This window comes from Camelus dromedarius, chromosome 16 (genome assembly GCF_036321535.1).
Source record: "Camelus dromedarius isolate mCamDro1 chromosome 16, mCamDro1.pat, whole genome shotgun sequence".
Classification (NCBI taxonomy): Eukaryota; Metazoa; Chordata; class Mammalia; order Artiodactyla; family Camelidae; genus Camelus; species Camelus dromedarius.
The window spans coordinates 45724676-45739158 of record NC_087451.1 but is presented as its reverse complement, the minus strand read 5'-3'; the positions used below and the strand labels follow the sequence as shown (position 1 = coordinate 45739158).

Here is a 14483-nt window from a genome sequence, read left to right as displayed (position 1 = left end):
GAAAGCACTTATTCCCTACCAATGGGCAGAAAGCCAAATTCCTGTGCCCAGATCCCAAAAGGCCTCATTCACATAGGAAGAGGACTGGATGGGGGACCTAAACCTTTACTTCCCTAAACAATACCTCCCGGAAACACAGCAGTGAGCAGGACAGACCTGGCCCTCACTGTCTCCGACATTATGGAGACACGTTATGGGCACAGTAGGCAGGACTGACAAAAATAATGACTGGCCCACACTTTAAGAGTCCCGAATCTAGTGGGAAAAACATAAACTATTAATCATAACATGTTAATGTTATAATGGATCTAGACACATGTTATAAGGATGCAGAGTCCTAGAGAAATCAAAGGATGTTTGAGCAGCAAAATGAGAGAATGACTGAACGCCACTCCAGGGCAAACAGTGGATGTGATGATGGAAAGCAGGAAGGAAAGTCCTTCCCAGGTGTCTGCTGCCGTGTACGTTACTCTGAGAGGCGACCACCAGCTTCTTGGGGGAAGGGGACTTGTCTTTCCATATAATTGGCGCCCCCAAACCTCCCCCACCACCCTGCAACCCACAGAACACAGTATTCCAACACAACAGATAGGCAATATGCTTTTCAATTACTGGGTTGGAAAAATAACGAGAACTAGTTTCAGGCCAAGTATCACTTCAGCAGGGTAACTCACCCTCAGGGCTACCAACAGTACCTGCGTTGTCCAGCGACAATTTCCAGAGGTCAAACAGGACACATACATCTGGGCCACTACTTTCCTGGTGGTATCCCCAAGCCAAGCCAAGGGAACTCAACACTCATTTCACAACTAAAACAAATACCCAAGACAGAACCTTCCTTTGAGCCAAGATGGATATGATTTCTTGGTTTGAGGAGTCATTTTTACATCTTAAAAGCCATCTATATTGCTAAACAGTTCCTACCTTGCTAAGTACTTGGCTTCGATCTGCAATGTCTATGTATATGGCTTCCACGTGTTTCCATGCCTCAGGCTCCAGTTTATGCACCTGCAGAAGGAAGGAGGACCACTGTGTGTTTCCATCATCTACAGAGCACACTTTACCCAGAACGGACACCCAGGAACAGCTACTCCTGTAGCCGTAGATGTGAGATTCCTACCACTATATACAAAATTATCCAAAGGAATGGGAGGGTGGATTTTAAGTGGACATACATTTGAGAACTAGTGCTCTGATTTTTCAGGCTAAGTGCGACTCCAGCAGGCCAAGACACCCTCAGGGCTCCCTCAGCACCTTCCATATATTCCCCCTTTATAAAGACTGTTACACACTCATGGAGATGTCGCCTGTCTAGCAATATGCTGCTATTTTGATGCTTTTAAAAATTAACTGATTGAAACAGGGTGTACATGTACATGATACAAAATTATGACACAAATTCAAGATGTACAGCAGGATATGATAAAAACTAACTTTCTCTTGCTTGTCTCCCAGTCCCTTCCCAAGTACCATCCTGCTACCAGGTTCTATGCACGAACAAGCACCCAAGTGCGGAGATTTTTCTTTTAATACAGATGGTAACACATATAGACACTGTTTTACATCCTGCTTTTTTCACTGAACAATATATCTTGAAGACTTTTCCCTACTGGTTCTTTTTAACGGCTGCGTAACATACCACGATACGGCCACACCACAATTTACTTAACAGGGTCTCACTGATGGGCTCCTATGTTGTTTTTAATCTCTGACTACACAAAGAATGCAGCAATCAATCTCCTTGTATATGAGTTATTTCACATATGTAAAAACATAACTGTAGTATAAATTCCCAGGTGTAGAATTACTGGGGTGTATTTTAAATTTGAGGAGTTACTGGCAAATGGTGCTCTACAGAGGCTGTAATTTTGATATTTTAAAAATACAGATCCTCTGTGCCAGGAGTTGCACTTTAGACCGATCCTCACATTAGGAGAAGACCCTTTAAAGAGTCTTGGAGATCGTATTTTTCAGACGAGAGAGAGTGATCCCATGCTGGCAGGATAGATCTAAGCCAGGCTGCTGTCTTCCCAGACAGGAAAAAGGGGACTACGGAGAAGACCCCTTGGCAAGGATGGAAGAGCCACAGAGCAGAGCCTCAGGGAGTCCCTGGGGCCCTTGGGAAGTGCTACTTACATTCTCCTGGGTGCCAAGATCCGGTTTGTGCCAGGTTTCAATTTTAATCAGAAAGTCTTCTTTCATGTACTCATTCTGGAAGGGGAAAAAAATACCTTACAGTCACCAGGCTCAAATTTGGGGAGCAACCATTTCCTACTACTTGCTCAAGGGCAGTTGGGAGACTCCAGCCTCTGCTATAATATCAGCTAACTGACCTGGGAGCCCACAGCACGCTAGGCGCGCATCCTCCCATCCAATCCTCACCGCGGCCTGTGAGGGCTGTAGTAACATCACGCTCACTTTACAAAGTTCAAAGGGGTGAGGGTACTTGTCCAAGGCCATAGAGACAACGACAGAGCTGGGCCTCAAAAACAGTCTTGTCTGACTTCAAAAATCCACGTGTTTAATTCATGTATCTGCCATTTACCTGACGGACAGGGTGCTAACGGCTGACTGGCAGTGTGGGAAAAGCACAGGAAGTCTTCCCAGCCAAGCAAACACAATCGCTACCCTCTTCCCCCCATTCCCCCCAGCCAGTCTTTTGCTGAGGACTGAAGTTCTCTTCTCAGCAATCTAACCCCTCATGCTAGTTATTATCTTTCTTCCTTAATGCTTTTTAAAAGCTGGAACTGTTCAAAGGAGGGACACGGTAACCCCCTAACTCCTCAGTGGGAATTAGGTTCCCAGAAACCGCCTACATCCTAGCAGGAACAAGGCATCTGGATGAGGACGCTGAAGGGTGGGAAGGGCATTGACAGAGCGGACGGTCACGGAAAAGAAACATTGCTGATGTCACAATTTTGCTAAGGGTCAGTGCTCACTGGTGTCAACAGATGCCCAGATGGGAAAGCCCCAATCAGGTCAGCTGAACTAAGTTTCTGTACAGCCCTGACAAGGCACGTCCTGGGGCGAGCAGGGGGGAGCTCGTTCTGTACGTGTGAGACCCAGGGCGAGGATGCCGCAGTCCTGACTGCTGCACCTTAGAAAGCCACCTGCCAATGCAGCTTCAAGCAAGAGGCCACTTTGCCAATTAGCAAGTTCCTCGTCAGGAATGAAAAGATTAAGTCTCAACAGCTCCAAGTCCCCCAAGAAAGAAGAGAGGAACCCCCAGAAACCTCCAGTGCAGTTCCATTTTTATTTCTTCTTTTCTTATATTCCCACCCCCTTGAACATACTTACTGTAATAACTGCTCCAAGGCAAGGACATGGAAAGAAGAGAGAAAAAGATTAATGAGGATGAATAAATATCCACCCCTCATCCCCAGGGAATACAAAAGCAAAGAATTCTCCAATCCCTGGGGCTTACTCCACAGTCACCCTCCAAGCCCCAGTGAGTGCATTTGGTACCTTAAGTGCACCAACCCTCGTTTCACTCATACAAAAGTCCCCAGAGTCCAAATATGGAATCTAATTAAAGTGATGCCACTGTCAGCGCCTCCGGACTCTTCCCAGCTGGGCAAGGACAGGGACCGGCCCTGATGAGCTGAAGCACTGAGACCTGCCGCTCGGCCATCAGAGCATCACCTGTGCCCCCCTGCTTCCCGGGGCACAGAGCAGGCACCTTAGGCCAGGCACTGTCTATCTGCACTCTGTATCCTTCCTCTCACTGTAACCAAACCTCTCACCCTCCACACTCCTGCTCATTGTAATGAGACCCCCTTGGAAAGCACAGTTCAATTATTTATCAGAGAAAATGACTGCAGCTCTAATGTCACCAGGGAATGGACTAGCTCTCCTCCTGACCACAGCCCAGATCATTCTGTGCCCTCTGAATTTAGGAGTTATCTCAATTTCAGATAGATGCCACACTGCCACGTTCAGACAACAGTCAAACTCCATAACTCCAGAGCTGAAACTAAGGTTACCTCTGAGACTGAGATGAGGAAAAGCTGAAATATAAGGGATAAAGTCCACCTCTTTGAGACACAACCCAAGAGTAGGGAGGGTATAGCTCAGTGGTAGAGGGCATGCTTAGCATGCACCAGGTCCTGTCTTCAATCCCCAGTACCTCCATTTAAAAGAGGGGAGGGGAGAGGAGAAAAGAAAAGAAAGGGGAGGGGAGGGGAGAGAGAGTAGAAAGGAAAGGAAAGGAGAGGAGAGGAGAGGAGAGGGGAGGGGAGGGGAGGGGAGGGGAGGGGAGGGGAGGAGAGGAAAAGAAAAGAAAAGAAAAGAAAAAAAGAAAAGAAAAGAAAAGGAAAGGAAAGGAAAGAAAAGGAAAGGAAAGACAAGACAAGACAAGACAAGACAAGACAAGACAAGACAAGAAAAGGGAAACAACCGAAGTGACTATCAGTGACCTTCCTGAATCCAGTGAAGGATACTTAGAAGAAAGCACCAGATCAAGATGATAACTAAAAGGCCTACTGAAATAACTGCCCTGTTACCAGCTTAAAGAAAATCATGTTTAACAAAAAAAGGAAATGAGGAGTCTACTATCCATCAAGGGGTGTCCAAAGAGGCCAGTTTGGCAGAAATGCTCCAGCACCGAATGTCCTGGGAGCAGGAGTCCCGGGCTGTGTATGTGGCACATCTAGCAGCCCCACCCCGAGTGTCAGGTTGGCCTGGTTTGATGACACTAGTCACCGAGTTTCTCCAACCAACCACCCGATTCTGAGTCCATGCTCTCCAAGCAACCGTCTCCTAGTCTGGCCTCTGGAGGGACCAAATGTGCTAATCAACGGACACAAGGGTCTGATCACTTAAGCAAGTGGACGCTTCCCACTACACACTGGAATGCCGATTATAATTTGGTTTCCCCTGTAGAAAAGTCCACAAGGAAAGAACGCCCTACTCAGCAAACAGCAATATCTGGTTTCATTAGTAATTCTGCATTTCAACATAACCTAATATATTGGCATTTGTTGGTTTTATACATTAGTCTTTCTGAGACCTTGAGAAACAGACCCACTCAGTTCTGACAAATTAGGCTTCTGAACCTCCGAGGATGATGACCCTCCCTGGCCTTTAATGCCAGCTTGGGTGACCAAACAATCTTCCCCAATCTTCTCTAGCCTCCCTGCCCCTCCAAACACCTCTGCATTCAGAGCCTTCCCTTTTCTTCAAGCTGCAACCCTAGTTACACTGGCAAAATCTCAGGAAACCCTCTGCAGTTGGAAAACAGGGCTCTCCAAATGAGACCAATGAGGTACTTTAAAACCACGGCTTTAATGAGACTGTATTCAGCCCAGGGTTAAGGTTAGAGGGAGAGGCAGGAGGAGAAACATTCATTTTCCTCTTCCTCCTTTCTTTCTTTCTTTTTTTAACAGAACCCTCCACGAACCTGTGTGTCACCCTTGCACAGGAGCCATGCTAATCTCCGTGTCGTTTCAATTTTAGTCTACCGCTGCTCAAGCAAGCATCTCTTCCTATTTTCATTCACAGACTGAGCCCCATCTTACCCCCTCCTCATGTCCCAACTCATGAGCATCAGGGGAAAAGAAACAGAGAGAAGTAAGAGGACAGAAAGAGCTGATAATGGGTAGAAGATTCCAAGTCCATCTGCATTCTACTCAGAACAAGGTTAGAACCTTCCAAAAGGCACATGGAATTCAATCCCCATTCCTTTATCCATCTCACCCCAAACTTGGATCTACTGAGGCCAAGCTAAGAGGTGTGAACTTATAATCTTTTTCCTACCAGTCCCCAGAGGGAACTGGACATAACCTTCCATGTTTGTATCTCTTATTTTAAAACAGCAAGGTCTAACTGAACAGATCTAAGATTCAACACATTCATTCTGTCTGACAGTGGATTCTAACTGTAAGGTCAGATCCCACTGAAGAAGCCAACATTTCCCCCTACTCCCTGCCTCTCCTTTTCACGGAGTATTTAGAAATTACATTTTTCTTCTTTGGGCCAAAAATCAGGACAATATGCAAATGAACATTTGACATCTAGAAAAATGTCCATTTCAGCTGTAGCACACTCTCCCTAGAATTATACAGAGGACAGTGGTATCTCTCAGTCGGCACAAGCTGTGTACCCAGAACCCTGCCCCATGCACGCAGCAGTCCACGTTATCTGTTTGCCTCCTTTATGCCAAGTTGGCTAAGGTTCTTATGATGCATGCTCAATGCAACTCTCTGAGACATCAAGAAAACTCACCTTTGGCCCTAGACCAGACACACCCAGCCACGCTGTACACTGTCTTTTAAGAAAAGTTTGTGTATGCTTCTTTTCCAAGAAGTGAACAGCTTCCTGCCTGATGCTTAGGGAACAGTGATGTTTACATTTTCAGCTACAGCAACAAAACTCTAGGCATTACACATCCCCGGTCCCACCAATGATTGTGCATCTCCTGATACAAGGTTCTTGGACCTGCGTAGGGCCACTGATGACTGAAGAGAGCAATGACCCTACGCTCTAGAGTTCAGTCATCCCCAAAGTCCACAAGATAAGGACCACATGGGTGGAACATCCTCATCAGAGACAATCTAGGGAGTGCCAGCTCTCAACAAGTCAGTCAGAGTATGTGTAAGCAGAGGCTGGCAGAAGGACCCCAGAGCCAGACTCTTTGTGCCAGCAAATGTAGACTGGCTGGGGGAAACGCTTAGTCAAGTTCCAGGGGACCTCTAGGGACCCCCATAGGATACGGACCAGTACCAGTTTGTGCCCTACAAGAGGTCTACTGCTAAATGGCCCTCTAGACCTAGGAATCCTGGAAAGCTAAGAGTCTAAACTACTCAAAGGGAATTCCAGAATGTCTAAGAATAGAAAGTTCTCTGTGGAGGTTCAAATCTTTTCTTTCCAGAAACTCCAGATCGGAGACTGGCAAAGATTAAGAGAATAATTCCACTTCTAATCCCACCTTCAACTGTAGAACTTGCTGGCTGAGCGGAAGCCACTGATTCAGGGCTCTCAGCAGTGACCTCCCTCCTGCTTGTCTTCTCCGTTCAAATCTGGTGTGAGTACTGCAGGTGTTACATAACACACTTGGGGGATAGCTGTTTCTAAATCCTTTGTCAACAAAAATCTGGCTTATTTCAGTTTTTTTCCAACAAGATCAGGGTTTTCTGGTTTGTTTTCTCGATGTCTAGGCCTGGCTCTTCCCCAGGGCAGGAAGGTCACCCTGCAGGCCCTTTCCTATAACTGCCTCCCTGGGCTTCACTGCTGCTTTTCAAGCCAAACACAAATACATCACATTAAAACTGGAAATTTCATTGTCTAACAATAAGGGAGTGGTTTAAAAAGATCACAGTACATTCATACAATGGAATACTATGCAGCCATTAAAATTTTTTAAAAAATAGTGACCTACGGAGTATCAGAGAAAGGCTTCTCATTTACTAAGTAAAAATGAGTAATTTAATAATTAGTATGATTATTCTAGAAAATGTGTCTGGAGACTTTTATATATAATGTGTATATGTAAGCATTTAAAAGAAAAAAGGATTAGAAAGAAACACTAAAATGGTAACAGTGACTAGGAATGGAAAGATCGTCCCTAAGTGATTATTTTCTTCTGTTTGTACATATTCTCCAAAATTTAAATGGAAAATATTCCTTTTGTACTCAGTAAAAACAATCAAAGTTATCATACCATCCCCAAATAGGAGGGGTTGGTTCTGTGCCATCTTGGGCCATGGCTACTTCGTAGTTCCCACCCAGCCCGCTGCCAAACTGCTCCAGACAACACTGCCACTCACCACCAGCCTGAAGGGAGGCCCCAAGCTCATCCTTCCACTGGCTTAATCTAGAAAATGAAGGTGGGACACAAAACCCCAATTCACCGCCACCCCTGGGCCCACTGGACCACACACTCCAACCACCTGGGGGCCCAAACTCCAGCTCTAGCCGGGTCTGCACTCACCGGTTCTGCAATAAGGGTAGGCATTCCATGCTTTTTCATGTATATTCAGGGCTCCCTCGGGGGCCAGCATTCGAACAAATGTGGGCACTTTGCTAAGTGAGAAAGGGGTGGTGAAAAGAAGCAGAGTTAGAAGACAGTAGGCTTTTCCGGCACATCCTCTAGGCGGCAGCTCTAGCTTCTTTAGTGAGGAGTGGGTATGCAAGTTTCCAGCAGGTCCCACTTGTGAGTGAGAAGCCACCTGCCAGAGCCTGACCCCCCACCTCGGCTGGCTACTAACACACAACCACAACTTGCTCCACCGCCTACCAGGAACAGAACAGCAGGTGCGGCCCCTGGCATCCTGCCATGGCTTATCGGTCGTTACGTGATCATTACACACTTTTCCAGAGATCACTAGGCCCAGGGCATGATACTACACATTGCGAGGATGAGATGTCTCCAAGGGTGGACCAGTGTAGGTTTAAGGGCCAGTGTGACCAGCTAACTAATTTGGAATATGGGATCCAAGATGATCTGATCTACTATCTGCAGTACTGGGTGGTCAGGAGGGTGTCAGGGCCATCTGCCTCCCAAGACAAAATATTTCCTTCTGCTCAATTCTTATCTCAGGTTACAGAACAGCAGGTACATTCTACAGGTGTGAGCACATTCTGTTTCTTTTTTTTCTTTTAAAGGTATGTAAAACCTTCCTTCCTTAGCGTTTAACTGTAATCTTTGCAGTTGTATCAACTTTAGTGCCTGAAGCCTAAGAAAAGAGCTACCTCCAGGAGAGAGCTAACTCCGCAGGCTGAGATGGTTCACTCACTGCCACATTTGTTCAGATAAGTATTTCTATGTGCCAGGCACCAGGATACATACAGAAACCACATAGATGTTTCTCCTGCCCTCACGGAGCTTCCATTCTAGTGAGAAGTGGAACTATTCCAGTGGAGGCCAACACTGTAAGTGCGGCTGTGATGAGCAACAGGGGGCTTTGGGGGCAGAGCCCCATGAGAACACGGTGCATGGGGAGGCTCTCCAGGGAAGGGAAGGTTTACACAAACACATAGAGGAGACAGTAGGTAGGACTGAGCTAGACAAAAGGATGGGAGGGGGATGGGAAAAGCTGAGGAAAGAGAGAAGTTCAGAGTAACTGGTGTAATGTATGAGGCAGGGAATATAGGAGAACAAGCAGAGGCTGGGGCATAAAAGATTCTATAGCTTTATCCCAAGGGCAAAGGGCCTTCTATGGCTTTTAAGCTGGGGAGCAGCAGATCCATCTTCTGGACAGAACACTTGAAGCTGTGTGAAAAGTGGAAAGCAAGGGTACCAGTTTGGAACTGCTGTAGTAATCCAGACATGAGATGATGGAAGGAAATGGAAGCGCTGGAGCTAACGGAAGTAATGGAGATGGAGTTGAAAGGACTTGATTTGATATGAACAAGGAAGAAGGTGGTGGTGGCCCTGTGGTTTCTGACTGGGACAACTAACGGTGCCAGGAAGGCTTGCGGCCTCCCAAGGAGAGGTGGTCAGGGCATTCAGCACTGTTGGGCTTTTTTTTTTTTTTTTTTTTGGCAGTTGGGTGTTTGGGGATTAAGAGCAGTGGTAGCAGCTCAAAGTTTACACTCTCTCCATCAAGAAGAGGGTAAGACAGGTCCCACCCTCCGTATGTACAGACTCCCTCTCTGCCACTCTGGTTGGACCAACTGAGCCTTGAGAAACCAACTGGCCCCTGCTGCCCATCTCACTATCTCTTTTCAAAGTCCGCTTTAAACAATACAAATACACTATGGGAAGGTGTATCTTAAGCCTTACCCTAATTAACAGCTAAGGGCTCAATAAGGATTGGTTGGCAGTCAACTCAGAGGAGGGATAGAGGAGGACCAAGAGGAGGCATGGAGCGAAAAAGAGCACCATGGCAAGGAAATGGGATGGTGGTGAGATTTTCTGCCCACTTCACAGTGTTGCTCTCCTCCTGGCTCCACACTCATAAATCCTGTACAACTCTGGGCTGGCAGGTCTGCTTCCCCAGAGCAATAGACTACATTAAAGCAGCAATTTTACCAAACTGAGATTAAGATTCAGGTTTTAGTTGCACAGGTACTTAATGTCACCAAACTTAAAAATGGTAAAAACGGTGAATTTTGTGTTATGTATATTTTGCCACAATTTTTTTTTAATCAGATTATTTCTTCCAATACTGGGTAGTTACAAAAACTTCGACTTCCATTCAAGCTGGCATATGTTTACTATGGCTTTCAGTTTAAAGAAATATTACAGTTTATAGAAATATTGGGCCAGCTTATGGTTTAAAGAAATATTACTCTTCTGGTTAGAGATTCAACAATTGTGTGGTTTGTGATGGATTTGGGTACACAAATCAGTTTCAGCTAAACTTTTACTTATGCCTTTGATCCAAAGAGAAGTACCAAAATTTCTCTGGCAGCTGATTTCACAATATCAGAATTTAAAATGCTACCTGACCCCACAATTCTACTTTTAGGAACATTTACTATATATTTACACACATGAGTAACACTATCACCTCTGGGGACTAGGAGCCTGGTGGGGCAAGTGTAACTTTTATTTAAAAACAGACAAACAAAAAACCCTTTAAATGGGCAAAGAACCACCTCCACCCATTCTCACAGTTGAAGCAACTTGAGCAACCAGCTAACCACCTAGAAATATCCCCAGTTATCCGCTGGCTCCGCCTCTACACCAGGCTGTCTTTGGCTCTGCTGCGCAGCCACCTACCTCTGTAAGTGGTAGATCTTGTGTGTGTACTGGCCTTTTTCACCGTCCTTCTCATAGGGCTCGTTCACCAAGACCTCCACGCCTTCACCACCACCCGTTTCATTTTTGCTGGCCTCAGCCACAGAATACAGCTGCCCTACTTGATACTGAAGGAACAGAGAGATGGCAGTTACTACCAATGCAGAATCTTCTCAGTGGTTGCACATGGGTCCAGCTGCCTGGAACCAGTTAGATAGCTCTGGGATCCCCTGATCCAGGAGCTCACCCTGCAGTTTCATATGGGGCCTTGCCCAAATCCACCCAAGGCTGCTCCATGGCCTCTCTTTAGCCATCAGATGTGTTTAATTTCATCCTTCCCATTTTCACATCTTCCATCAAGGCTTAAGGAGGAAGGTGAATATACTTAATCTCATACCACTATCCAGAAAACAGATTAGAGTCCAAAAGGGTCACTTCTGCCCTGGACCTGCCTCTGGTCCCAGATCTCAAAACAAGATCTGGATGGGTGGCCAGAAGTCTCTTTATCCCATTTGTCTAAATAGACCCTAAGACATGACTTCTTGTAAAGAAAGTGACCCAGGGCTCTGTGAAAGCCACAACCTCTGCTGTAAAATTGGCTCATCTACTTGCTTTCTCTCCAGTGTTGGGCCCTCCTCACCGTGTCAGCAGCTCAGAAACCAGTCTTGCAGGGAATCAAACCTCCTGATGGTTTCCCGATTCCTGGTGGAGCTAAAGCTAGTGCCTTGCTTCCTGTATTAGACAGGACAGATTCCTACCCAGGTGCTGGCTGGGTGTACCCTCTGTGTTGGCACCCATTAGATGGCCAAAGCCTAGTTATTCTTTATTTGTGTCACATGCTACCCTATCAAGTCACCAGTCAAGATCACTGGCCTCCTCTGACCCTCTCAGGACAACTCAGTATTAGGGCCAATGATCTCGGCAAGGACCATGCCTGGCCCCTCTGCTCCCTTCTCTCTGAGGGAAGCTGTCTGGAGGGAAAAAAGATGTGAAAAGAGAACAAACAGCAACAGTTAATGCAGGAAGTTATGCCTATACCAAAGGATGAATCTTCCCTATCACGGCCAATGCCACCAGACACAACAGTTTAGGGAGTATGAAAAAAGATAAAAGGATACTTGACTACAGTGTGGGGAAACAGGTGGGGAGAAAGGTTTTCCTCAGCCCCTATGTCCCTTCCTCAACCTCCTGGTACTCCCAGGAGTGAAAGACAAAGGTTTTTCTCCCTTTGAGATTAAAACAGAGAAGCGGCATCCTGGGAAGCTGCCACTAAAACCACTGCCTGCAGCAGCACCGAGCAGAGCAGCCGCAGGCTTCCCCCAAACCTGGAAGCCTGCTCTACTGTGTGGCTCCCTAAGCATTGCAGGGAAATTTCCAGCAAAACATGGAAGGTGAAGCAGCAGGGCAATTCACCGTTTACCATGAAGCTGACAGAACCCTAACTTCCAAAGCTAAAACCCAGTATAAGATGCCAAGGAAAGGCCCAGTCAAACCATCAAGGCTGTTAATCCTGAAAAGAAAAACATCTGGGTGAGAGCCAGTCACCTTGACCTTGCTAATCCAGAGTAACATCAGGGCTGCCTCAATGCCCCCAAGGAACCCCAAGCTGTCCCTGTGTCTTTCCAAGTCCACCCCCTAACAGAGGCATATGTGAAAACCCCACCAAGTGGGCCAGGGTTTGGCTGAGCCTGGGATTCCTAAGAAGCAGCAGTAATTCTGTTTCAGAGAAGAGTCATAAGAACACCTAACCACTGACTCAGCAATCCTAAAGGGCAGGCCAGGGAAAGGGCCTGGTGGAGGGGACTGGGTTGCCGGCTGCTGGTGCTGCTTAGGGAGGGGCCGCAGGCAGAGACTAATCCCCTTCATTTGGTTCCTCTTTGCTGCAGGAATCAGAGGGCAGGCTCTAAGAGGATCAGTGTGTTGGGTTGGCATCTTCCCCTTTTAATCTCTCTTGATATTCTGATCCTTTAATCCCAATGAGACATGTGAAGGCAGTTTTGTTAATCCAAAGGAGTAAGTAAGACTGGCCTCCACAAGCCACAAGTGAGGGGCACTTTTCATGTCAGAGGGTTCCCTTCAGCACAGGGGCTCCACAAAGCAGAAAGCAGCCAGATTCAGATGGAGTGGAGGTAGGGGTTACAGGTCAGAACATTAAATCAAATAAAGAGCCCAGAAGAGACCCGGATTCCAGCCTCCTTAGACCAAGAATAGCACTCCCTGCCCTGGAGATCTGCTCCCTTGTTCCCAAGAACTAAGCTAAGACAAACAGAGACTTCACCACTTTGGCAATCTGGGAGTGGGAACCCAGGAAGATGCAGTAGGTAGGCCTGAAAAATGTCACGAAAAACACCACAGCTGTTGGTCTCAGTTCCATGGACCAGCCAGGCCAGGTACCATAGGGGCCTGGCACCTTGCATCTCTGGAAATGAGAAGTAAAACAGCTCTGCCCATAGCAGGGGGAAAAGGTGGGCCAAACTGAGCCAGGAACCACTGGTGGACACACCACCAAACAGCCAGGGCTCTGGTGCTCTGCTGCAGAATGTCCAGAAACCCTGCAGAGTGTTAGGGCAAAGGCTCTGGCCAGCCAGAAGGTAACTTCACCCCAAAACATTGACTCATACCATCAGGATGGTCATAAAGACAGGGCCTTCTCTTTTCTCTTCCCCACCCCAAATCAGACAGCTCTGAGGGCTTCAAATCACAGCCTCCAATTGGGAAGTGAATCCAATAGCCACATGACACTGGGCTGTTCCCACTGGAACTGTGGGTCAGGTTGGGTTATCAATAAAGACTCTGAAAAGGCTGGTCACTACTTATTTCTTCTTCAGCATCCTCATTCAAGATTTTCTCATCTTCTGGAACTAAGGTTCAAGCCATCAAAAGAGCAGCTCCTGCTTCAACCCTACCTAGGCCAAGCACTGCTTTCTCATTGGTGGTTTCTGAGAACAAGCTGGCCATCACCAGGCTTACAGATGAGTCCTAGCCAGTGCTTACTTCCTGAGCTTCTGCTTTCAGGCTTGGTTCACCTCACCCCACTACTTCCTCAGTGCTCAAAAAAACAATCACCAGCTGAAAACCACCAACTGTAGATGTAGATGCTCTCAAGGTGAGTTCCCCTTTTCCTCCACTCTTGGCCCCACCATAAGCAAGCACTGTCCTGGCCCCTCTAGCCTTACTGTGGAGCAGCCAAGAGGTGCCCCTGGACAGCACTGGCCTTCCTGGTCTGCCATGCTTCTCAGAGACATTCCTACCTATCATTCCCTCAAGAAACTCCCTGTGAAAAGATTCATTTCACCCTTCAATGTCACTTTGAGGAACTCCTGACTTCCTACGGGACACCTTCCTCACTGTGGTGTGGGATCTTCCTGTACGGCAGAGAGGGAGTCATCAGACCCCCAAGAGCTGAGTGTCAGGACAGTAAACATGGTGGGCCTTCCTGCTTGGCCTCCTGGTTTGGAAAATCATCACCTGCTATTTTTCATAAAAAGGTGGGTTAGCACGGCACCCCCACAAGCCAGCAGCTCTCAGCCTAAGCACGTGGTTCCCAGACCCATCTGGTACATCTCAGGGCCCCCAGGGATCACAGCATTTACCCCGTCATCTCCTTTCTCCAGCTTCCCCAGTCTCATTTCTATTATCCTCCTTTCCCAGAACTCCCACATCATGTTTGGGGCACACCCAACCCCTCCCCTGGGCCTCCATAGCTCTTAACAGACATGTAGCCCACCACTGGAGACAATCTTCTGGGGGCCAATGCTTGCCCACCTTTTTTGGGGGCCAAGAGGCTTGGCTATTTGGCTGT

The 14483-nt window shown here is 47.1% G+C and overlaps 1 protein-coding gene and 1 pseudogene across 1 annotated transcript in view; both read right to left on the bottom strand.

Annotated features, from left to right (window-relative positions):
- Positions 1-14483, bottom strand: part of PITPNA (phosphatidylinositol transfer protein alpha) — a 35853-nt gene that overhangs the window by 16314 nt on the left and 5056 nt on the right. Inside the window, exons 3-7 of the mRNA XM_010978907.3 lie at positions 10664-10809; positions 7928-8019; positions 3298-3305; positions 2137-2211; positions 925-1008 (exon numbers count right to left, since the gene is read on the bottom strand). Of these exons, the coding sequence (XP_010977209.1) occupies positions 925-1008; positions 2137-2211; positions 3298-3305; positions 7928-8019; positions 10664-10809 (405 nt within the window). The remainder of the gene's footprint in view (positions 1-924; positions 1009-2136; positions 2212-3297; positions 3306-7927; positions 8020-10663; positions 10810-14483) is intronic.
- Positions 5380-5476, bottom strand: LOC116157978 (U6 spliceosomal RNA; annotated as a pseudogene).